Source organism: Hippocampus guttulatus, chromosome 11, assembly GCF_054856545.1.
Source record: "Hippocampus guttulatus isolate MCC_2025c chromosome 11, RoL_Hgut_1.0, whole genome shotgun sequence".
Lineage (NCBI taxonomy): Eukaryota > Metazoa > Chordata > Actinopteri > Syngnathiformes > Syngnathidae > Hippocampus > Hippocampus guttulatus.
In genome coordinates, this window is record NC_141271.1 from 21,398,080 (window position 1) to 21,420,721 (window position 22,642).

General features: G+C 46.9%; 1 protein-coding gene across 1 annotated transcript in view; it reads right to left on the reverse strand.

Annotated features, from left to right (window-relative positions):
• Window positions 1-1,257: 1,257 nt before the first annotated feature.
• The window catches only part of col5a2a (collagen, type V, alpha 2a), a 28,500-nt gene continuing 7,115 nt past the window's right edge, over window positions 1,258-22,642 (reverse strand). Inside the window, exons 2-54 of the mRNA XM_086122929.1 lie at window positions 16,534-16,773; window positions 15,911-15,930; window positions 15,800-15,832; window positions 15,690-15,722; window positions 15,510-15,563; window positions 14,985-15,077; window positions 14,803-14,874; window positions 14,648-14,692; window positions 14,121-14,174; window positions 13,991-14,044; window positions 13,845-13,898; window positions 13,720-13,773; window positions 13,569-13,622; window positions 13,412-13,456; window positions 13,040-13,093; window positions 12,860-12,904; window positions 12,622-12,675; window positions 12,386-12,484; window positions 12,212-12,256; window positions 12,044-12,142; window positions 11,865-11,918; window positions 11,661-11,768; window positions 11,334-11,387; window positions 11,108-11,206; window positions 10,944-10,997; window positions 10,764-10,862; window positions 10,633-10,686; window positions 10,461-10,514; window positions 10,322-10,375; window positions 10,123-10,176; window positions 9,979-10,023; window positions 9,800-9,898; window positions 9,456-9,563; window positions 9,228-9,281; window positions 8,892-8,945; window positions 8,755-8,808; window positions 8,607-8,660; window positions 8,385-8,492; window positions 8,220-8,273; window positions 7,720-7,773; window positions 7,142-7,303; window positions 6,890-6,997; window positions 6,680-6,787; window positions 6,535-6,588; window positions 6,363-6,470; window positions 6,062-6,115; window positions 5,853-5,960; window positions 5,597-5,650; window positions 5,363-5,470; window positions 4,849-5,158; window positions 4,215-4,396; window positions 3,768-4,010; window positions 1,258-3,043 (exon numbers count right to left, since the gene is read on the reverse strand). Of these exons, the coding sequence (XP_085979055.1) occupies window positions 2,897-3,043; window positions 3,768-4,010; window positions 4,215-4,396; window positions 4,849-5,158; window positions 5,363-5,470; window positions 5,597-5,650; window positions 5,853-5,960; window positions 6,062-6,115; window positions 6,363-6,470; window positions 6,535-6,588; window positions 6,680-6,787; window positions 6,890-6,997; window positions 7,142-7,303; window positions 7,720-7,773; window positions 8,220-8,273; window positions 8,385-8,492; window positions 8,607-8,660; window positions 8,755-8,808; window positions 8,892-8,945; window positions 9,228-9,281; window positions 9,456-9,563; window positions 9,800-9,898; window positions 9,979-10,023; window positions 10,123-10,176; window positions 10,322-10,375; window positions 10,461-10,514; window positions 10,633-10,686; window positions 10,764-10,862; window positions 10,944-10,997; window positions 11,108-11,206; window positions 11,334-11,387; window positions 11,661-11,768; window positions 11,865-11,918; window positions 12,044-12,142; window positions 12,212-12,256; window positions 12,386-12,484; window positions 12,622-12,675; window positions 12,860-12,904; window positions 13,040-13,093; window positions 13,412-13,456; window positions 13,569-13,622; window positions 13,720-13,773; window positions 13,845-13,898; window positions 13,991-14,044; window positions 14,121-14,174; window positions 14,648-14,692; window positions 14,803-14,874; window positions 14,985-15,077; window positions 15,510-15,563; window positions 15,690-15,722; window positions 15,800-15,832; window positions 15,911-15,930; window positions 16,534-16,773 (4,415 nt within the window). The 3' untranslated portion in view covers window positions 1,258-2,896. The remainder of the gene's footprint in view (window positions 3,044-3,767; window positions 4,011-4,214; window positions 4,397-4,848; window positions 5,159-5,362; window positions 5,471-5,596; window positions 5,651-5,852; window positions 5,961-6,061; window positions 6,116-6,362; window positions 6,471-6,534; window positions 6,589-6,679; window positions 6,788-6,889; window positions 6,998-7,141; window positions 7,304-7,719; window positions 7,774-8,219; window positions 8,274-8,384; window positions 8,493-8,606; window positions 8,661-8,754; window positions 8,809-8,891; window positions 8,946-9,227; window positions 9,282-9,455; window positions 9,564-9,799; window positions 9,899-9,978; window positions 10,024-10,122; window positions 10,177-10,321; window positions 10,376-10,460; window positions 10,515-10,632; window positions 10,687-10,763; window positions 10,863-10,943; window positions 10,998-11,107; window positions 11,207-11,333; window positions 11,388-11,660; window positions 11,769-11,864; window positions 11,919-12,043; window positions 12,143-12,211; window positions 12,257-12,385; window positions 12,485-12,621; window positions 12,676-12,859; window positions 12,905-13,039; window positions 13,094-13,411; window positions 13,457-13,568; window positions 13,623-13,719; window positions 13,774-13,844; window positions 13,899-13,990; window positions 14,045-14,120; window positions 14,175-14,647; window positions 14,693-14,802; window positions 14,875-14,984; window positions 15,078-15,509; window positions 15,564-15,689; window positions 15,723-15,799; window positions 15,833-15,910; window positions 15,931-16,533; window positions 16,774-22,642) is intronic.

A 22,642-nucleotide genomic window follows, 5' to 3' on the forward strand; every position in this document is an offset into this window, starting at 1 on the left:
AGAGAATAATTTTGTTTACATATTTATGAAAATAAAATAACAAATTAAATGTATGTTATTCTCAGAAAAGTAAATGTAATAAATTTACTTTTCTGAGAATGTTTAGGCCAGCAGAGAAGGCCTTGCTGGCTCTGACGGAACGCCACTCATCACTACGCAGTGAAATGTCCATTATTTTTACTTTTGGGCTCTTTGTTCAGTTGTGTCACACATATTAAAAGTAAAACGTTCCTGTAAAAAATAAAATAAAATAAAATACAACCCCCCCCCCCTCAAAAAAATCCTTCCTCTTATGTTAAATTGTGCCAGCTTTCAAGTTTTTTTTTTTGGTTCGTTTTCTACTAGTATTCCTGAATGCTGACAACTGTCCTGTCATGATGTCGGCCAGTTGAGCTGTTTAAAAATCTAAAAAAAATTATATTTCTTTAGTTTGAATTAGAAATGATTCCGATGACATGGTATAAAAACTACTGGCGGTCTGTGGAATCCCTCCCGTGGCACTCAAAATAATCATTGACTTTCATCTTCAAACTCTGCATAATGTTGAGGTGTCTTCAACTGTTTGTTTGTTTTCCTTGTTGGTTGTTTTTTGTTTTTTCAAATCAGTTGAGTAGATCTGTACAGGTCAATGGCATTTAACACTTCAGGAAAAGAATTTTGCATTCGATTATTTACAATTGTTTGTTTTCAAACATTTATCCGGGTACAATTTGTATTTTTATGTGCAATACATTTTGAACCGTTATTTAACACAGTCATTATTTTCCTATAATTAAGTGCATTCCAACTGTGCGTAATGTCACAGTGGCAACACACACAAAAAAAAAAGGAGAATAAACATACTTTTTAGGAACACAAATTATGCCTGGTTTTTGAAGAACACTTGGACCTGCTACGCAACTGTATTTTAATTGTGTTGCCTTTTTGGGCGTTACGCATAGTTTGAGAACTACCGAGCTAGATTATATTGAGAATTAACCACTGATCAAAGACAAACAACAGGAAGGTTAACTTGTCACATCAACTGAACTCAGATTTTGCGAAATACGACTCGCAGACGTCGATGCACTCGAAAATGACATGCTGGAGGCGATCTCCAAACATACATTTCGACTCACGACGACGCCACGTATTCTCGCCGTCATCACAAGGCATTTGTCGCATCGCAACAGGTCTGTTCCAATTCAAACGTGGCAGGTGGTCGTGGATAATATCGCAAAGGCTTTGCCATCCCACAACAACAACAGGCAGAGTGAATGAGTTGCACTGTTTATTTCAAAGGATGAAAACTCAAATGCATCCAGTGTGGAAGGGGGGCGGGGGGGCGGATGGTTTCGTCCTCCTTTCGCCTTCACTGCCTTTGGGATCGATCGGGCAGTCAAGCCTGACAAACGTTTGAATAATAATAATAATAATAAACTATAATAAATATACTCGGAATGAGCACCAGATGATCACAAAAGAATGACTTAAAGGCACATTCAGCAGCTCGAGTCACAAAAAAGTCAAACTATTGTACTAAATACAAATTGGCATCAACACAGTTTGTCAATTTGTGTGCAATCAAACAAAAATGAACATTTCAACAACAAACTTGCTATTCCGAAATTAACATGACAAGAGCTTGGGGGGGGATTAACAAGCGTTTCGTTTAATTTGTTGCATAGCAGGAGATACAAAGCAAACAGTCACTCAACAGCCACCTCCGTCTATAAAAAACAAAAATAAAAATAACAATGATTTCAAGGTAATATATGAACCCAGGATACTGAAAAAGGAGAATTGACATGCATTAAAAAAAAAAAAAAAAAGAAGAATCTGTGCTACCTTTTACTGTTTCAGTATTGCAAAAAAGAATGAGGTGTAAACAAACAAAGGAAAACATGACAAAGCGCCGCTTTTTTCATCATCTCTCAATTGCCTGCGCCGTGAGAGTTTGGAGGAGCTGGCGTCATGCTACGTTAAAAAACAGCACCAACATGTGAAAGAAAGAACCCGATACACGTCGCCTCATGTATGCGCGGATGGATGCCGGTCTCGGTGACGAGGTAGCTAACAAGAAAACGTTTCGGCTGGAGTATTTTAAAGACCTACTTTTTTGATTCAAATGGAGGGGGGGGGGGGGGGGGGGGGAATAGACGCGCATGTTAGCATCAGCCTCTGATGCTCGATGAAGGGAGTGGGAAATGTGCATTTGGCAATGCATGAAACTTCCGAGCGCAATCGACAAGGCGCATGAAGTGCTGCCTCAGTGAGTGAAAGTGCTCTTCTTTCCACGGCCGGTCACTAACCCCCCCCCAACCCTAATACCGGGCCCTGCTTCCGGAAGTAGAAGTCGGTTGCCGCGTCCGAACACCACCCCCCTCGACAACGAAAGCTTTTCACCACATCGGCAGTATTTCACGAGACAGGACCGCCCCCTCAAAACAGGCTAACTTGTGAGACGTTTTCGATCCATGAGCTATTTTGAGGAAAAGCAAACCCGGGAACTCCTTTAAGGCGGCCCCCCGCTGCATATCTTATATCTATGTTGTGATAAACAAGGTAAACATTTCAAATTGGTAAATCTTTATTTAGACATTGACGTTTGAGTGGAGGAAAAACGTTGGACCTCGGTGAGGCCGAAAGGCAAGACAGACATCATGAAACAAACAAAAGAAAAAAACCCCGGGATGAGTCGTGTTTTGAATGAAGTCCAATTTCAAACATTTGACGTGTCACTTTGAAATGTTTGGCTGGGGTGTGAGTTGAAAGGCACAATAAATATTTCGCCACAGGGCCAGAAAAGTCCTCAGTACTGCTCTGTACAAGGAGGCTGCTCGCGGTCAGCTGTCAGTTCAATAGTCTCGGGATGTGCATCTGCTCGCTGACCTTTGGGTTTCTTTCTTTCTTTGTTTTATAAGAAGCACACGGGCCCGATATCGATGCCAAACTCTTGATTGGGGCCGCCAATGTCCACGGAGGCGAGATCCACAATGGGAAGTCGGGCAGTTTTCTGTGTCCTGTACTCAAACACTGTCTTGCCCCAGTTGCCGTTTGCTTGCTGTAAAAAGACAAGAAAAGGGTCATAAAGGCTGCACGTGCTTTTTTTAAAGTAACATGAATGCAACACACGCAAACACGATCGTCATCTTTGGAGCTCCTAGAAAATACTCTTATTATTCATGAAAAAAAATTGCCCATTTCCATTTGCTGCAAATTTACCAAACAGTTTTTTGTTGTTGGGGTTGTTTTTTTGGGCGCTCTTTATGTAATGACCTAAAAAGCCACAAGATGGCACCAAAGCTCTAACTTAACATCCAATTTAATATAACTGTTGAAAAAAATTGACAGTAGAGGGAAAAAAATGCGACCATATTGGCAGCCATTTTTTTAATCTCGCTAACCAATCTCCAAAATGGTTCATACTGAACGGGAGCACGACAGGATTTTTTTTTTTTCTTCTTTGGGACTCTCACCCTTTAATTTTGACCAACCTCTTTGTATTTATTTCGAGTCTTGCATGTACTGCACATCACACTTCCCGTGAAATGTTTTCAAAACTGAAATTCTCAGTAGCCCATTTATTTGATGGTACTCAAGTGTCATTTTGAACAAACATTTTTAGGGGTTGTCAATTACTCGCAGTTATTGACTTTGGCAATCGGGTGCTTTCCTTCCCATTTCCTGGAATTAAACTCTGGGTTAAAATTCAACTTGAATTGCGATTCATAGGACTTGGCAGTATGGGGACACTTTAAAATTTCAATGCGATGAGGAAAACTTACAGCGCAGGAGTCTTCCACCACGGTGTATCTGAAGCGGTTGTTTCCCTCGGCCTTGAGCTCCAGGTCGTTGGAGGCTTTGAGGATGACGGCCTTCTTCAGGTTGCCCGCCTTCTGGTCTTTGTAGCCCACCGAGTTCTTGCAGTGGTAGGTGACGGTCTGAGACGCTTCTTTGGACAGCAGGCGAATGAAGGTCATCTGCACTCTCAGCGCGTTTGCCACCTGGTCTTTGTTGCTGTAGGTGAACTGCAAACATTCGCCACAGCACAAGGAATCGATGCGGGCCTACAGTACGAACATTTTAACTGAAGGCTGAAGGAAATAGAGACAGGGTCTGCCCCGTCAAAACGGGCTCATTTCCACAATGCAAAATCCTTGGGATACTTTGACGAAGGCGATCCGAAAAAAACAAAAGGCAAGATATGCCTCCTTTCAAACGTAAGCACTCACTTGCGTTCCTCTGTTGATGTCAGCTCCAAACCACACAGGTTTGTTCTTGGAAGAGCTCCACCAGTTTTTGCGAGGTAGGCTGGCCGGGTTGGCGGAGATGCACGTCTCCCCGGTGTCCAGGTTGCAGTACACTTTGATGGCATCTTCGGCACTGCCTTGGTTGGGGTCCACCCAGAATTCCCCTGCATCACAGAGAGACACCAATGGTAACATGCAGTAAGTGGCATTTCAGGCAAGTTTCACTTCAGTGTAGCTTCTGTCAAACCACAAACATAATTTGAAGTCTGCAGAAAAATACGTGAGGGACGTAAAACTCTAAAAAGAGTCTCTTGATGATTGGCTGGCAACTGATTCAGGGTGTCCCCCGCCTAATGCCCGAAGACGGCTGGGATAGGCTCCAGCACCCCCCGCGACCCTAGTGAGGATCAAGCGGTTCGGAAAATGGATGGATGGATGGATGGATGGAGTCTCTTGATTTTGTTATGGCTTTTTTTTACTTTGCCGGTTTACCAAAACATCATCTCAAATCATCTTTTCCCATTGAAATGAATGGAAATGCCATTAATCCGTTCCAGCCTTCAGCCCCACAAAAAACACAAAGCGTTTGTTGGGAGTCCACTCTTGGCTAACTCACCGCTCTTTTTGGCGGGGTAGCATCTCTTGAGGTCATCGCAGGTCCTGGCGGGGTGCTTGCGGCTGCCGTCGGGGCTCTTCATGCTCTCAATCTGGCTGCTGAGGGCTTTCAGGGTGGCCTGCACGCCAGGGTCCACCGGTGGGAGGGTGGAGGAGTTGGTGTTGGGTAGAGCCTCGTCCTCACTGAACTCTGGCGGAGGAGGGGGGGCATCTTCGTAATCGTGAGGGCCTCCAAACAGATCGTCCATAGCTGCCACGGGAGGTCCCGGTGGTCCAGGAAGGCCTGGGGGTCCAGGTTCTCCTGGTGGGCCCTGCGTATCAAGAAAGTATCATGTTATTTCTATTTTTTCTTTTTGAATAAGTAAAAGATGCACAAAAAAAAACAAAAAACGAACATCTGTCGAAAAGATGTTCAGTGATTGAATGTGTCTTGAGACTTTGTTTTCATTATTTGCCCCCAGCACCAAATGCAAGCTGGGCCACCTCTCTTTCTTGACTTTCTAATGAGACAATACCTCTGGTCCAATTTCTCCTGAGATTCCACGTGTTCCGGGGGGTCCCATAGGCCCGGGCTGTCCAATGTATCCTTCTTTGCCAGGGGGCCCGATAGGGCCAGGTGGCCCCTGAAATATTATTCAAGAGCAAACTGTTATTCTTTATTTTTTTGCACTAATATATAAAACAAAGACGAAGACAAGAGCACAACGCTTGCAAATAATCTAAGAAATTTGAGAAAGTGTGGCATTTACCCGTGCACCATTTGGTCCAATGATTCCGGAAGCCCCCTGTTCACCTGTTGTACCCTAAAAAGAGAAAGCACAATGTTTTTGTTGCCTTGCTTTGAACATTTTTTTTTCTAGATACACATCTCAAATGGACACGATCCAAATGACTGCGCGTGTAATCGGTAGATACATTTTGCTTCTTGCGGTTGTCTTCAAACACTTGGCATAACTGTGTTTATCGACAGATTGAGTGTGATGACTGCAGTGGGCTCTGACTTACGGGAGGTCCAGGAAGACCCTGTAAACCAGTAAATCCACGATGACCCTTCTGCCCTCTCTCTCCATGATCACCCAAATCACCCTTGTCTCCCCGTGGTCCTTGGGGTCCCTGCGATACAGGGCAACAAGTTGTGGCTGCTTGAAATCCGCAACGCTACGGATCCTCAGAGGTGTCGTCCAACGCCCATCCAAGGTCAGGGAAGAACTCACCACTAGTCCTCTCTTTCCAGCTGATCCGGGAGGACCAACCGGTCCTCTGGAACCCTGCAAAACAAAGAAAAAGGACTCAGGGACCAAACGTGTCTGCCAACGCCTCCACTCTTCTATCTTTAGTTGACGAGCGCTTTCAGCGTGCGGCGTTAAGTTCCTTCAGGCTCCAACATGTCCACAGAAAGTCTTATTTCATTGAAAAGGTTGTCAGGCTCATAACATGACACATTTCGATCGTGCTGAGGAAGAAAAATGATTACCCTCCGGCAAGGCAAACAAGATATATGAAAGGCCATCTTACAGCATGTCCTCGTTTCCCAGCTTCTCCGGCGACACCAACGGGACCAGGAGGCCCAGGAAGTCCCTGAGGACCAGCCAAACCCTCTGGACCGTGATCCCCTCTATCTCCCTGTAACGGTATCGACAATTGGTTTCGTACCACGTTTACAGCCCTTTAGAAACTCCGTCATTACCCGTTGTCCAAGAACACCTTCTTTCCCTGGCGGACCGTCAGAGCCGGCAGGGCCCTGAGGAACAAAGAGACGCATTCACGCATTAGAAAGACGCTCGGCGTGAAATGCAATGGCAAGCACAGACGCAGATTTAAAAAAGACTAACATCAGGACCGGGATCGCCACGTGGTCCATTGGCACCTGGAACGCCAACTGGCCCTGGGGGCCCTTTGTCTCCAGTTGATCCAGTAGATCCCTGTTTTCCTGGTGGTCCCTAAAAGCAAAGAGGGCTCTTACAAAAAATATGGAATGCAGTGGGCAATTTCGATGTGTAAGGTCAATGCATGGAAGAGTCGCAGCTAAAAAGGAGACTGACCGCTGGCCCTGGGAGACCTGGCATTCCTCGTTCACCTCGCACACCTGGAAGCCCCACAATACCTCTCTGGCCTGTAGTTCCCGGTGGGCCCGGAGGACCGTCAGGGCCCTAAACCAAAGTTGACAAAACCGATATTTAATACTGAGGAACTCCAACCTTAGCTCAAATCCTGGATGGCATAAAGATTTAAAAGAAAACATGTGAAGCTAATCTGTCCATCACTCAAGAGCATTTTCTCAACAACACTACAACCGTTGGGCCGTCTTCTCCAGAATCGCCCTTGTCTCCCGGGCTTCCTGGAGGTCCCGGTGGCCCTCGCTCTCCCTGTCTTCCATTTGCTCCATGGTCACCACGAAGACCGGGAGGACCCTCCTTCCCAGGGGCCCCTAGTGGTCCAGGTTCACCAATTGGACCCTGAGCGAAACAATTGCAGTCATGAAGGGGAACATGTTCATGATTGCATCATCAGAATATCTCTTTCTCTCTCGCTCTGTCTTTATACATATCATAGGGCTTCACACACAATTTAAATGGAGTTTTCTACAATTTAAAAGCATAACCATGATCTTTGTGCCCTTACTTGGAACTAGTATCAAGAAAATCATATGCGCTATACAATAAAAAGTTCTGTACACCCCCACTAGTCTAACGCTGGCATTCTGATGAGTATCGTGTTTGAGGAATATGAGTCAAGCAGCAAAATACACCCTTTTTTTGTCCATGCTAGGAGACAGCCATTTTGCCAGCTGCTGTCGACTGAATATGACATCACAGTTGCTCAATACTGATCTAGGGTGTCTGAAATATGGAAGATTGATGACAATACTTACAGTTGGACCTGGTGGACCAACTCTTCCTGCAGATCCAGGGAAACCGGTGGGCCCCTGGCAACAAAACGTGACATCAAGTCATGCTTCCACAGGGGAATTGTTTTTAACTTGGTTTTAAATGTGTTCCATAATATCCATCCATCCATTTTCTAAGACCCTTTATCCTGACGAGGGTCACGGGGCGTTCTGGAGTCCATCCCAGCCATCTTCGGGGAGTCAGCGGGGTAAACCTTCAACCGGTTGCCGGCCAATCGCAGGGCACACCTCGACCAACAACCATCCGCATTCAGACTCACACGAGGGACAATTTTGAGTGTTCCATTAACCCGCCATGCATGTTTTTGGAATGCGGGGGGAAACCGGAGTACGTGGAGAAAACCCACTCAGGCATGGAGACAACACTGTGCCGCGTGTTAAATAATAAATTGCTCATTGATGGCTTGATGTTCTCTCAACAGTCACATGATCAAAGCATTTCTGTCATTATGAAATTCCCATACCGGTGCACCCTGTGTCCCTCTTCCGCCTTTTAGTCCAGCAACACCAATAGGCCCCTATAAGGAGAAACAAAATGAGCTCTCTCCTCTCCAGAAATGCTTTAGTTAACATTAAGAAACGCTGTTGCAAGACATTTTTCCTGCAACCTATTCCTTATTACAACATACAGGAGGACCGTGAGCTCCAGCTAAGCCTTGAGGTCCAGGGGATCCGGCATCTCCTTTCTGGCCAGGTTCCCCGGTCTCTCCTTTGACTCCAGGTTGGCCATCAGGACCCTGTGATGGAATAGTAGAAATTGTGTCACAAATAATTGAAAACACTGCAAAGCATTCATAGATCGCTCATAGGATTATGTCACTGCATTATTGGTGCAACAAATGAGGACTTACAGGCGGTCCAGCAAAACCAACAGAACCGATGGGGCCAGGGTCACCTCTTGCTCCCTGCAGAGGATGATCAAATAATCAGTCACGATTGTCTTCAATAAGGAGGACTATCCGGTATATTGCAATTCAAACATTGGCCAGGTATACTCACATGCACTCCTCTTGAGCCCGCAGGTCCAGCGGGTCCTTTTGGTCCAGGTTCTCCCTGAAATGTGTCACGCACTTACTCTTGATTACTCTTGATATGTTGTTGTTTGAAAAGCAGTCTTGGGTTGTAAAATGCCCTACCTTTTCACCACTGGGCCCCGCGGGTCCTAACGGGCCAACAGGTCCAGGTGCACCCTGGAAACACAGGAAGCACACAGACCTTTAGGTTTAATTCTTTGGTGGTGAAACTCTGGCATGGCTTGTGCTTGCATGGTTTCTTCTGGGATGGGCTTGCAATGGTTCCATTTATGGGAACAGCAAAATGAACTCTGAAGTCGACAAAATTATGCCGTCTGCCAATTTAAACTACGATGGAACCAAATTCGATTGGTAGCTCCTTGATCGTGTCGCAATTTGACTTGTCAAGCGATAAAGGAGTTCTTCGGTGTTACGTGGGCCGAGAAGCCAACTGCTCACCCTTGCGCCGTCATTTCCAGGTGTACCTTCTGATCCTTTCTCGCCAATGGCTCCCTGCATAAAAGACACCGCAAAGTTGGGACTGACCATGTTGCGTTGCACACTCACAAGACGATTGATTCGAACTTCAGACTTCAACACTTGTAAAATTGCTTCTTCCAATTTCACTAGGGAAATCAAAACTAGAGAACGACAACCCCCCCTGCAAAAAAAAAAAAAAAAACTTACCCTGTCACCTTTTGGTCCAGATGGACCAGAGATGCCCCTTTCTCCTGGCATTCCCTGAAGACCTGGAGGACCCACATCACCAAGGGCACCGGGAGGACCAGGACTACCCTTCAGGGACAAGCAGAGATTGTTACTTATTTGTGTGTTTGAGCTCAAGGAAGGGCAAGGGCTCTTCTCATATCCGATCCCAATGACCCTTGCTCAAATGTAGGTTTTAAACTTGTTCCTACAATGCCCCCCCGCCCCCCCGAAGATTTTATCCCTTCACTCAGAACTCCACTATATTGACGAAGCCCCTTTTCAGCAACTTGACATTGCATATTGAGAGCACTGAAGTGTGTTACCTTCGGCCCATCTGGCCCAGGAGCTCCGGGGATTCCCTTGGGTCCCTGCAGACCAATTGGACCCAGTTCGCCTCTCTCTCCTGGAATTCCACGCTCACCCTGCGGAAGAAACCCCACAAGCTCTAATATTCATAGTCTACCCCAGATCGACGTCATTCGTAAAGGTGCACTCCACCTACCCGAGGTCCAATTTGACCAACGGCACCGAGCTCTCCAGGGATGCCCTGAAAGAAAAAGACCACATGCTCGCTCAACAAACCCGCTCATCACTCAAGCTGAAATCATTTGAGGGTGCATCAATTTCTAACTTAAATTATACTCACGAGGTCACCGGGTTTCCCGGATTCTCCAGGCGGACCTTGATTTCCTGGTAAACCCTGATAAAACCATAGATGCATCAAAATCGAAGATCCCAATATCTATTCTGAATAATAACATATCTTTGGACATGCAGCGCCGTCATAGGCCCGTGTGATGTCTCCTGCAGATAAATGTGGTATTTGGACCAGTATAATGACACACCTGGAATCCATTTACACCTGGAGGTCCCTGTTCTCCTCTGTCACCAGCAACACCCTGTTGATTGAGTTAGCCCTTTAGTCAGTTATGATGCCGGTAGAGAAATCAAATATTTGCTCATATTAAAGGTGATGGCTCTTACGGATGGGCCAGGTGGGCCAGCAGGCCCAACCTCTCCATCTTTTCCAGGAGGACCCTAGCGTACAAAAAGACAGATCATATCACTCCTACAAAAATCTGAATTGATGACTGAAGTTCTGGTTTCGAGTCGGGCAAAAAAGCAAAATGCGACCCCGTCATTCCGGGTCACTCACCCTTTGACCAGGTACTCCTGCAGAGCCTTGTTCCCCTGTCTTTCCCGGATCACCCTTTTCAAGGCAAGACGCATTTGGAATTAGAGACGAACGTGTGGGTGTCGAGGGGGTAGTTGCAAAATGGAACTTACGTTAAATCCCTTGGGGCCAGGTATTCCCATTGTTCCTGCGGGACCCCTGTTGCCGATGGAGCCTGCGGGGCCTGGGCGACCATCTTCACCGGGCGCACCCTGAACGACACGCAAAGCCAGACCTTGACTTAAGCCGATTCACGTATTTTATGTCAAAATAGGTCAAGGACATTCACATACCAGTGGCCCTGGCTTTCCCTCTGCCCCCTGTACTCCAGGGGTACCAGTGAGGCCCTTGGGAGAGCAGATTCAAAGGTTAGCGAAAGACGCATTTGAGATAGCAGTGCATGAGCTCATGGAAATTGAAAAGTTAGAAAGTTGAATGCCAAATGTGTCAGTGTTACCCTTGCACCTGGTAGACCAGGTTCTCCTGTACGTCCCGGGTCACCCAGTGAACCTTTTGGTCCTGATGGCCCTGATATTCCACGGTCTCCTTGAGAACCCTTCAGGGATGAACACAGTTTGGATGGTATATTATACTTGGTAAATACACCGCACGGACTCTTATCCAAGTGTGTGAGTAAAGCATCTTGTAGCGAAGCCATACGATAAAAGAAAAACTAACTCTACCTTTGGTCCGGGCAGACCATCAGCACCGGGGAATCCTCGATTGCCTGGGGCTCCCTGTAAACACAGCCAAAATCACATGACTTTTGCTCCTCAAGTGCTTTCCAGGTTTCAGATGTTTCCCTCCTCCAATACAAGACCTGAGTCAAATGATCAGTGTTGGGGGAGGGAAACATCTAAAACAAGCAGGAAGTCGGCCCTCAAGGGCCAATGCTTTCTTAGGTCATGAACGATGTGGTGGGATATTTACTTGGGAGTAACAATACAGGTCCCTAATATACAGACTTTGAAATGTCAAAGGTTACGGCTTGAAGTGGAACGGTGACTCACTCTCTCACCAACGGCACCAGGGGGGCCAACGGTTCCGGGGTCTCCTCGTGGTCCCCGCTTTCCTTCCTCACCCTGAGGTCCAATCACTCCCTGGGATCCTGGGGGACCCTAGAAATGTGACACATGGGATAAAATGAATGACAGAAACTTACTTCTCAAACAATGTACTTGTCAAAACAATGCAAATAATGTAATTCATCTTACAACTTCTCCTTTGGGTCCAGCTTCACCCTTAAATCCTGGTACGCCAACATCTCCCTTTCACAAAAAAACAAAACAAAACAAAAACAAAAACAAAAACAAACAAAAAAACCCAATGTGAATCAACTGTGACTGGCAACAATAGCGAAACTGCAAAATCCAAAGTGATGGAGCCAAGGTACCAGTTGTCCTTTGATGCCAGGCTGGCCGGTGCTTCCCTGAGGTCCTGGAGGGCCGGCGGGTCCAAGATGCCCACCCGGGCCTTGTGGGCCAAGGTTTCCCTATAGTCATTCAGCCTCGTAAGCCACGCGTATTGCCACTTTTTATTTCAACTGTCTTATTTTACATACCACTGGTCCTTTGGCTCCGAGGCCACCATCTGTACCTGTGGGTCCCTTTGGATGCAGAAAATGATGACGTGACAGTATTGTACATGCATTGACAGTATGTCTTTATCGTTGACTAAATAACAGGACATTAGCAAATTTTTACAGCGATGTGAATCGGCTGTGTGACATGATTACCCTCAGGCCAACTGGTCCAGGTCTCCCGAGATGACCGGTCTCGCCTCTTTGCCCCTGAGGACCCTCCGGACCCCGAACACCTGTGGGGCCTTGTTGTCCCTATGATACCCGAGCACAGATAAAATACAGTAGGTATCACAATGTGTAGAGTTATTTGTTGTTGTTGGGGGTGTTTTGAAACCAAAAATCGAATCTCCTCAAGCATGTTGTTTGAGAGACACTTGAACCATACTTGCCTTCATGCCTGGCGTTCCCGGATATCCAGGAGGGCCACTGAGACCCAAGGGACCCTGGAAACCAGCAAAAATCGCAAACAAGGTGATTTGATATCATTAAGTGTGATCTATCAGGCACGGTGATCAATCATTCCGATAAAATTGAAAACCCCACTGTGAAAGCTTTTCTTTGTTATCAGCTTCCTCAATGTATTCGTTTTAGCGGTTTGTCAATTCAAACGGGTGAATGGTGACTTACAATTGGACCTGGTTTTCCAATGTTACCGGGTACACCACGTTTACCCTAAGAGCAAAGAACAACAGGACAAACAAAACCTCTTAGAATTGTCAAATTCTTTTGGCCTCATAGTCAGTAAGGCCCGGCGCTCTGGCGTTTTCATGACAGTGAAACTTTTCCCAGGAATGATTTGTCGCATACCGCTGTACCACCAGGCCCAGAGCGGCCCCTTTCCCCGGGCATCCCGGCAGGGCCCTGTAAACACACAGCGTGATTGGTGATAACGTCCTCCAAATCCTACAGACACTTTCAAAAAGGGCGGGGAAAATTAATCGCGCAAAATATGAGCAGGAATCATCACCAATTCATCAGATCAGTGCGCTTGATTATTCATTTGAGCAGAAATGCACTTTTTATCGCAACTAGAAATATCAATTGCCTAAGGTTCTCAGACAATTGAATCGAGCGCAACTGGACCATTGGCGCTTGCCTCCGAAGACCAGACAGCCAGAGCTGTCCAACCGTGATCGATTCAATGGCAGATTTAACGCGAGAACACAAGAAAATACTGACCATTGGTCCAGGTCCTCCCATTTGACCTGGTGGGCCTGTGGCGCCCTGGGGAAGGAAGTATTGGAAAAATATCTCTCATGCTGTTGTGGCAGTGGAACTGAACATGACATTTTAGGTTTTGCTTTTAAAAGCGAGACCACCACCAGCCTCGTTTTACCTTGGACCCAACGGCTCCATGTTCTCCTTTTTGTCCCAGAGGTCCTCCGTGTCCCTAATAAAAAATGGTGATACGTTGTCTTACTTGAGAAACATGCAGAAGCACAACATATATTGCAAAATGTTAACTTTGCGTTGAATTAAGTGCTCACCCTGTGACCTTTTAGCCCAGGAGGTCCCGGCGTACCCGGAAACCCTCTTCCTCCCTTAAATGCAAATCCGCTACAGTTAGAAAGGATCCTCCAACAAGACCATGGCACCGGACAAATGATCTTACTTGGGAACCTGGGAATCCAACTTCTCCAGTATTTCCTGCCTTGCCCGCTTCACCCTATGTGAGGACATCACAGTTCAACAATTACCGGCGACGCTGCTGCACTTTGCAGTGAGATCTTGCAAAGCCACGGCCCAGGCTTCACGTACGTCTTCTCCTGGTTTCCCCGGGGGACCCTCGGGTCCTCTTTGCCCCGCCGGCCCCTGAAAATGCACAATGGCATTCTTAACATCTGGACAATTGCATAGCTGGTCATGCAAAATGCAGACGACGTCGTACCATATGCCCTGGATCGCCCACGTCCCCGGGATCTCCTTGTGCTCCAGACTGACCCTTTCAGAAGCAAGACAAACAAAGTTTCACAAAAGCCGCAAGCAACCAATGAACATTTTTCACGGGAAATCCTGGAAGATGCTCATCATCTGTAAAAGGACTTTGTCACAGGTTGGCATTGACTTTGTGTCTACGAGACCGCATGAGGCTCCGATTGTGGTTCATCGCCGAAAATGCCAAACCCAGAATTTGAAATTTGAGACAAAAGTGGCCGAACTCCTGTTTATCCGGTTTTCCGAATGTGGGTCCTTGAGATTTTTTCCACGTGCCCAGTTAACAAACAGATTCACCACCAACTTGGTGTCATTTGGTGAAACAAGCGTCGGTGGTTCTTATCTTTTAACCTTGAAAACTTCCAGGGGGTGCCCATGGGTTTCAGGTGTGTTGTGTTTGACACTCCCAGAAGAGCTACGTCACCAGGACACATTTGAAACAGGCACGTGGAGGCCCTGAAAGCCATTCGTTGGACTTACAGGGGAACCGGTCGGCCCAGGAGGTCCTCTTGCTCCAGATTCACCCTAGAACCAAGAATACACCGATCTGAACTTCATGCGAAAGCCATCTTTTAGTTTCAGGGTAGATGCTTGACAGTTTCAAAACAAGCCGAAATAGTTTGCCGACACCTTACCCTCGTGCCGCTTAACATGCTTTGAGGTGCATTTTTTCCTTCCAACACTCCGGCCATCTGCGCACCAAGACCCTGCGATTGAAGCGGGTAACGTGTTTGAGGTTGCCAAGAATAAGGGGGACACAAATACGGCTTCTCGGAAGCGTTCTCATTGGCGTAGGCGGGTGGCGGTGATCACTTACTCCGGGATGGGTTGGGTGTCCCGGGGGTCCGGGCTCACCGGGTTGACCCGGAACTCCCGGCTCTCCGTCATAACCCTGAGAGCCTCGCTGTCCCTGGAAGCGAAAGAAAGACTGTCCTTACACCGTTTGAAGTGGTGCCATTTTGTGTGCAACAGACTTTCTGGTCTGTGATTGCCGATGACCAGTCCAGGGCACAACACCCCCCCCAGCACTCGCCGTCCACACGCAACATTGCCCGGTGTTTTCAGGACAAAGGTGTCAAAGGCGATGGAGAATCAACTTGGCCAATAACGATGAATGTGATTCTGAAAAGGGATGGCGGAGTTTCCCGCGTTTTTTAAATGAAGCAGTTGGGGTCCAAACATTAACGGATAAGCGGTGTCGACCATACGTAAATGGATGGGTCGCTGACGAGCCAGTGTTTTACACAACTTATTAGCTATCGATCTCTCTGATGCGTTGGCCTTTGACTGACTGTCAGCCGTTCCAGGAGACAAGGGATGGAATGAAGTGGGCGCAACTTACGGGCCTTCCTTTGTTTCCTCTGGGTCCTCTTCCTCCCGGGGAACCAGGAGGCCCCTATGAAAACCAAAGACATCAACATGAACGAGCCGACGATGACCATTGAGCAAAAGAAAGGCGTCACACGACGCAGTGTGCGTAGAACGCAATGCCAATCTGTCGCCAGGTCATCAAAATGCTCACCGACGGTCCGGGACGGCCTCGAATGCCAGTCACCTGTCGATACAGCCAGTTAGATTGTGCTTTTCTTTTTTTTCTCTTTCAGGAGTTCTGATGAAACTGAGCATACTCACAATCGGGACATCGCCAGGCTCTCCCTTCGGGCCCTGCAGTCGCAGACAGATGGATGAGACAAATCAATCAAACCAAATTTGTGCTATGCTCGTATCGATGCGGTCGCCTACCTTGTAAATTCTGGCCCCGCCTAGCAAAAAAAAAAACAACAAAAAAATTATTATTAGTTTTCCATGAATGCATTGTTAGTCTGGATGTGGAATTAAAAAAGTAAATCAGTGGGGCATAGCAACCCATTAGTTCATGAATTGAAACTGACCCAGAAACAACCAAATAAAATAAAACTAAGAATCACTTGCCGTGAAAATGGAGTGCATCGCTGTTTGAACAAGAAAGAAGCAGCTTATGGTTCTTCAAAAGTCTTTGTTTCCGGGTCAAGTTGACCAACTTAAAAATTTAGATTCATTATTTTTTTTAATGAGTTTGACCCCTGGTATACATTTTTTTGGGGGGGGGGGGGGGACGCACTGGGTGTGCGTGTCTACTTTGTATTTGCACATGCTGTCAAGACTCTCCGTAACGTCGCCTGACAACCCAAGCTGAACTTCTGTCTTCTCCAACATACAAAGTTTTGTCTTTCAATTGACCACTTCATCATACTTCCTTGACACCGATAGCAGCTTTCCGATTAGACGTGGCTTTGGCGCTTTCTTCTGGCATCTTTGGGCATTGCCGAAAGAAAGGCAGAATCATTTTGTTTGAAGGGATTAATTGAAGGTTCTTTAATGCTCACCATAAGAGCCGCCGCCGCCTCCACCGCCTCCACCGCCACCGGTTGAGGTTTCGGTCTGACAAATGGGGCAGCATTCTCCTTCGGGGACGACCACCTTCTCACAGTTGGTCAGCTCTTCGCACTGGATGCTGTCGCAGAGGACCTGGCCGTTGTCGCACACGCAGAGTCGGCACGGCGACGGCTTCCAGATGTCCCTGTTGGGGTACACTTGGCCGTCTGCCTTGCAGCTGCCATCGCCTCCTAAAAAAGTGGATGAAAGTCATCATTTATCAGCCGGCACGAGAGAGGAGGACTACTTTGATCTCTGGGGTGCATTCCTTCCATTCCACACGTGAAATTAATTCACCACAGAGTATTTGCCTGTTGTGCCAACTCGCGTCTAATTTGGACTTCACAATTGAGTACTAGAGATCAAACCACAGCCAATTCAATAGTTTCCGTCCATGACCCTGTCATCATGTCAATATCAAACGATGCGTTTAATGGGCACATACTCAAATGTTTTTGGAAATTGTCAGCGGTGGGTTCGCATTCGGGGACACGTCTGCTGCTTGCACCACGTGCACGAATGATCTACATGAATTGAAGGTGGCTTGGTGATGAAGTGCTGCCTCCACGAATGAAAATTGACTTCTATTTCTGCTCCTTTTCTGTTCGCCTTTCTCTTCAGCTGTTGGAGAAGTAGGAGTCGCTCGCGAGGTTTCGCAAAGGTTCGTTTTGGCATAGATGAAAACCCACCCACCCCTGTCAAAAAAAAACAAAAACAACCCAAAAACAAAACAGTCATTACAAGATGAGGGTCACAAGTTGATGTTCGGTGTGCTATAACTGGCGTGCTGAGTGTTTGCTACTCAAGTACAGAAAGTCAAGACTGATGCAACATCGCTAATAAATGTTTTACAATTGGAAAATGATCAGAGCTGACAAAATGATACCGATGAGCATTTGTTCTAGTTTTCTATTCTGACTCATTTCAGGTTGGTATCGGATGAAGAGCAAAAAGTTCAAAACCAGAAACAAATGGTGGACAGATTTGACCGCTGATGCTCAGCTCAGACAAACCAGACTGAACCCGGCTGCAGTCCGCAACGTCACAAACATGACAGAAAAAAGTTCTGGAAAATGTGATACTTTGTTTCAGCAAAGTCTCCAGCCGTTAGACATGACATCATTTCCTCCCGAGGCTTCGTCTCGAAACTGAATTGATTGAAGTCCACAAGAGAAAACTTGCTGAGGCGTCCGCAAGTTCACAACTTCACATCACCGTCGTCAAAGAAAATAGACATTTTCTTTGTATTTCCAACGAAAAGACTAAGGCTAGTTATGCAGTGCGCACACGCACACACACACACACACATACAGCCGCGCACACAGCTAAGTACAACAGACTCCTCTCCTTGCCAAAAATGCCGACATTCTGACTTAGCCGGACTGGTACAATGCATCCAAAACTTGGAAACATTTCCAAGTAATTGTACTCAACTTCAAATCTTGACCAAAATGAGCAAGTAATGGTGTTGATGAGATTGGGATATTTTTTTTAATTGGTGCAGACACTTTTGGATCACGGGTCAAAATGACCCAAGAGAATTATTCTTGTTTCCGAGAAATGATCCAGGCAAGATGATGTGAAAACCTACATCAGACTTGAACTTGGCTTTGCTATGTTTTGACATTGAAAATAAGAAACAGCTCGCTGAGGAATGCAAACGTTTTTTGTGTGTTTGTTTGTTTGTTTTTTAACCCCCGAAGACCAGATAAATTTTGCTAAATCAATCCCACTTAACTTGTTTGTTGTTGTCAGTCATTATTTAATACGCGCTACATATTCCCACAGATATGTCACAAATGCCTTTCGTAGGCAAGGCGGGCCTCTCAATTGACAAAATGAAACATTTCTGACACAAGGCAAGTAACGCTTGGCACAAGCAAACCTCCAAGCAGTCGCAAACACAACCGTGAACGACATTCCGAAGCAAAGCAGAGAAACCCAAAGTCAGGTCATGTCAAGTCACATTGCTTTCTGAAGCCCTTCATAACAAATGGCCCCAAAAGGCTTCGCACGGCCACAGTTGACAAATATTCATGACATCCCATGACGTGAAGCCCCAGGAGGGCAAGGAAAAAAAAAAGAAACCTTGAGAAGGGGCCGCAGATGGGAGAATCCCCCCTTTCCTGAATGAGCAGGCTGCAATGGATCCTCAGTGGACCAACATTTGACACAATATTTGTCCTAAACAAACAGTGTTAGCTCAAATGCCGTCAGAGAGCCTGTCGATGAAAAACATCTTTGCAGCAGTGCCTTCGAGTGCTCGACTCAACTCTTGTCCGGCTGCGAATCATGTCCACATCGATCGGAGCGGAATCGGTACAGCGAAATCACGCTCATTATTTCAGGAACTTAAATGACAACATTTCAACCCACGAACAGAAAACGATGTTGATCTTCAAATTGTGAAAGCGAAACGTCAAAAGAATAAATCGGCTGAACATTTTTTAAAAAATGACATATGCGACTCGATTTCCATTGACAAAAGGCGGGTGGGTCAGCGTGGCTCAGGAACCTTTTTAGTGTACCAAAGAAACACATAACAGGCCCAAATATTTGTCTGCTAATCCCCCCAAACGTCAGGATTGTCCGATCCAATTGTGGCAGGTGTGGGAATGTTTTCTTTATTCTAATCGAGTCACCTTGACTGCCATCAACCTCACGCAGGAGATGTCTCAGCGCACAGTTGGAAAGAGATTTTTCCTTTTGGCTTTTGAGCGATGCTCGCTATTCCATGGCAGTTGAGATTTCATGGAAGAGTTGCGCAGTTTTCGGTGGGGGGTCTCAAAACCCCGACCGCAAGTCTGGAGGGATGAGACGTTAACCCCACCACACTCCCTCCCTTCTCCATACGAGCTTCCCTCACTTTTCCGTAAACGAAGGAAGCACAGCTCGCTAATGACAAAGAGCAAAACCCGTCCTCCTTCCCGTGCGTTGGCATGATGCGGATTTTCCGCAGTCAGCTCACAGAGAAGCCATTTTCCTCTCCAAACATGGAGTCTGCAACATTTCTGCGTGACGTGGCGTCTCGCTACTTTCCATGAGTGTTGAGACGCTATTTATGGTGCACGTCAGGGCGGCGTGGCCATCACGAATTTCGGGAAAAATATAATGATTGTATGGATGTTGCGGCGACCGGTTAGCATGTCCGACTCGCAGGGTTCAATTCCGGCTCCGGCCTTCCTGTGTGGAGTTTGCATTTTCTGCCCATGCCAGCGTGGGTTTTCTCCGGGTACGACGCTTTCCTCCCACATTCCAAACACATGCACGGCAGGTTAATGGAACGAATGCTTCTTGGTCGTGATTGGCTGGCAACCAGTTGAGGTTGTACCGCACCTACTGCCTGAAGACGGTGGAGATCGGCTCTGGCACGCCTGCGACCCTTGTCAGGATAGAGCGTCTCGGAAAACGGACGGATGTTGCATATTGACTCTTCGGAGGTCCACATTTGGTTGTATTTAACTTGAAGTGGATTTTCACCTTCTCACATTAACGTGCCAGATACGATTGATTCGACTTCTTGCAATCATATTCTCGAGTCAATTTGATCGGGGGCATGATGAAATCTCCATAAGTTTCAGAAACGTCAGAAAAAAAAAATCCTCATCCCCATCACCAACCGCAGTCCAAATTCTTCTTTGTGGCGAGCCCAACGTTCCCCGATGACCCCGATGGAAAAGCGCAAGGCGCACAGCACAGCGTGATTCCGATGACTTACAGCTGTTGCCGGGTGGCTTTGCACCAGCTGCTCCTTCCTGCTCTTAGCAGACCCGAGGTGTCAGGGCCACACGTAAATCTTTCCTCTGGCAGGGAAAGATTCCTCGGGCCAAAGAGTGGCCCACTCCCTCAAAGCTTTCATTGCAGACAAGGACGTTTACCCCGAGGCGAAGTCGCCAAGGGTCAAAACCAGCTTGTAGCAAAGTCAGCTGTTGCTGACATTTGCTCACCTCACTGCTTTGTTTTCAAACAAGAAAAGCTGCCGTCCGTTTCGGTCGCTAATGCGTTCGGGATTTGCCGCATTACCGTGTGTTGATGAGGCTTAGAAGCTAAGGGATGGCTCCTCTCCTTGGCTTCTTTTTAAACAAAAGCTCCGAATTTGAAGGAAGAGAGGAGCCGCGTGCGGGCTCCGTCCGGGAAAGTTGAAATGGTGGCCCGCTGACATGTGCGGCCATTTCCACATTCCACATCGTAACTCGAGGGTCATAGCGGATCTGTACGTTACAACGGTCATTCGTCGTAACCTTTTCCAATAAAATGGCCGCCAACTACGATGAATAATAGAGTAAGAACATTTATCGCCGTAAAAACATGAACATTACAGTCCAAACATGTCAATGCCAAATACGTGCATAGGAAGACAAAATGATTTTCTAAGACATGAAACAAGCAACCGTAGCGTTCCGACTCCGTCTCCGAAAACATTCCATTGGCAAATGTTACTCAGTGCCGCCGGCGAAGCTAACTGTCGTCAGTGCGCCGCGTCTCCGTGAGTTACGGCAGGAAGTACGACAATATAACGAGCCGATTGTCAGCAATGGCGGGGAATCCCGCGCTGTACATTTTGTTCAGAAGCAAGGCTTCAGCGGAGCTTCGCTTGCCGCGGTTCGCCGCCACAACGGTCTTTGCCCTATTTTGTGGGGAAAATCGGGTCCTAATAATGACCATGACGTTATCTTGCCATCAATCCAACCATGATCACCCATCCACGCATCCGATGGAACCACAAACATCAAGACCTCACGCTCGACGAACGTAGATTTCCGATCCCTCGCGCCTTGACGCGGTTCCGTTTCACCAGGACCGTTCCTACTCTTTCCCTTTTCTGTTCGGCTTGTGCCACAGCTTCATTCCTTTCTTCTCTTTTTTTCTTGACAGAATCATTTTCGTTTTTTGAGGAAGAAAGATAAACGGGAAAGATAAACGCCACCGAGCGATCAAGACTGGGGGGGGGGGGGGGGGGAGATGTTTGTCGGTGAACTCTGAAAGTGTGTGAACAGCCTGCAACCCGGTGGGCACATCTGGCCTAACAGGGATGCACAAAAAGTCTCAAGCACCGAAAAATGTCATCAAAAAGTCGTCTGCTTTGAGACCGTTAAACAACTCTAAACGCCGTTGGCACACCCATGAAAAAAAAAAAACAACTGAAAGAGATGTCGGTCTCCTGAACATGCCGGAACAGCAACAGGGAACACAGCCAGAAGCGAAAACTTAAAGCGAAAGATTCCTTCCACGTCAAAGTTGCACAACATCCTTTGAAAATTCACGTCGGAAAGGACACACATCATAAAGTACGACGATGAAACAAATAAGAAAGAGCGAATGACCATGATATGCCTCGAAAAGAACAAATTCCAAAAACCGCACTTAAAGACCATCAAATCAAAGCAAATGAAAGGTGCAAGCAGTAATGAGTGCGTCACCGCAGCTGCAAACGTGGGCAATCCGCGTTTTCAGGATACGTTTTCATACAAATCCAAAAAGCAAAATGGCTGACTTCCTGTTTCATTTCTTGCATGGATCCTCTTGTGAGCTTCCTGTGATGAAGCTGCCCATGTCATCGGGTTCCGCCCGGAACGGCGGGTTGGAACTCGTCAAAGGCCCCCGACGCGCTACATGTTTAGCTAGCGTCAGCTTTCGGGATTCGGAGTCCTTTTTACGAGGAGGGAAGATGATCCCCGAGGCTTGCGCATTTCAGCTGACCTCACTGCTACATTTTGCTTTTTGTCCGCATCGCCATCAATCTTCCAGAACTTTCAGTATTCCAACACACATCGCCCCCCCCCAGCCCCGCCCCGCACGAGAGTGCCTTTCACCGCTCATTTTCTCCTTGCTGTTTCTGTCTCCCATTTTGTTATTCTTCCAGTTCTGAGAAAGAAAGGCAGCAGCTGTGATTTAGTGCTTCTATGCACCGCGTCGTATATAAAAGGCCAGGAATGTTGTCGGTGACGATCTGTCCTTGGGAAGCGGGAGATTACCTTGGCGTGGCGGACGTTGGTATTTGGCTTTTTACCAAGCAGTTTGTCATTGACGTCGTACAGGCGTAAAGCCACAATTAGTACT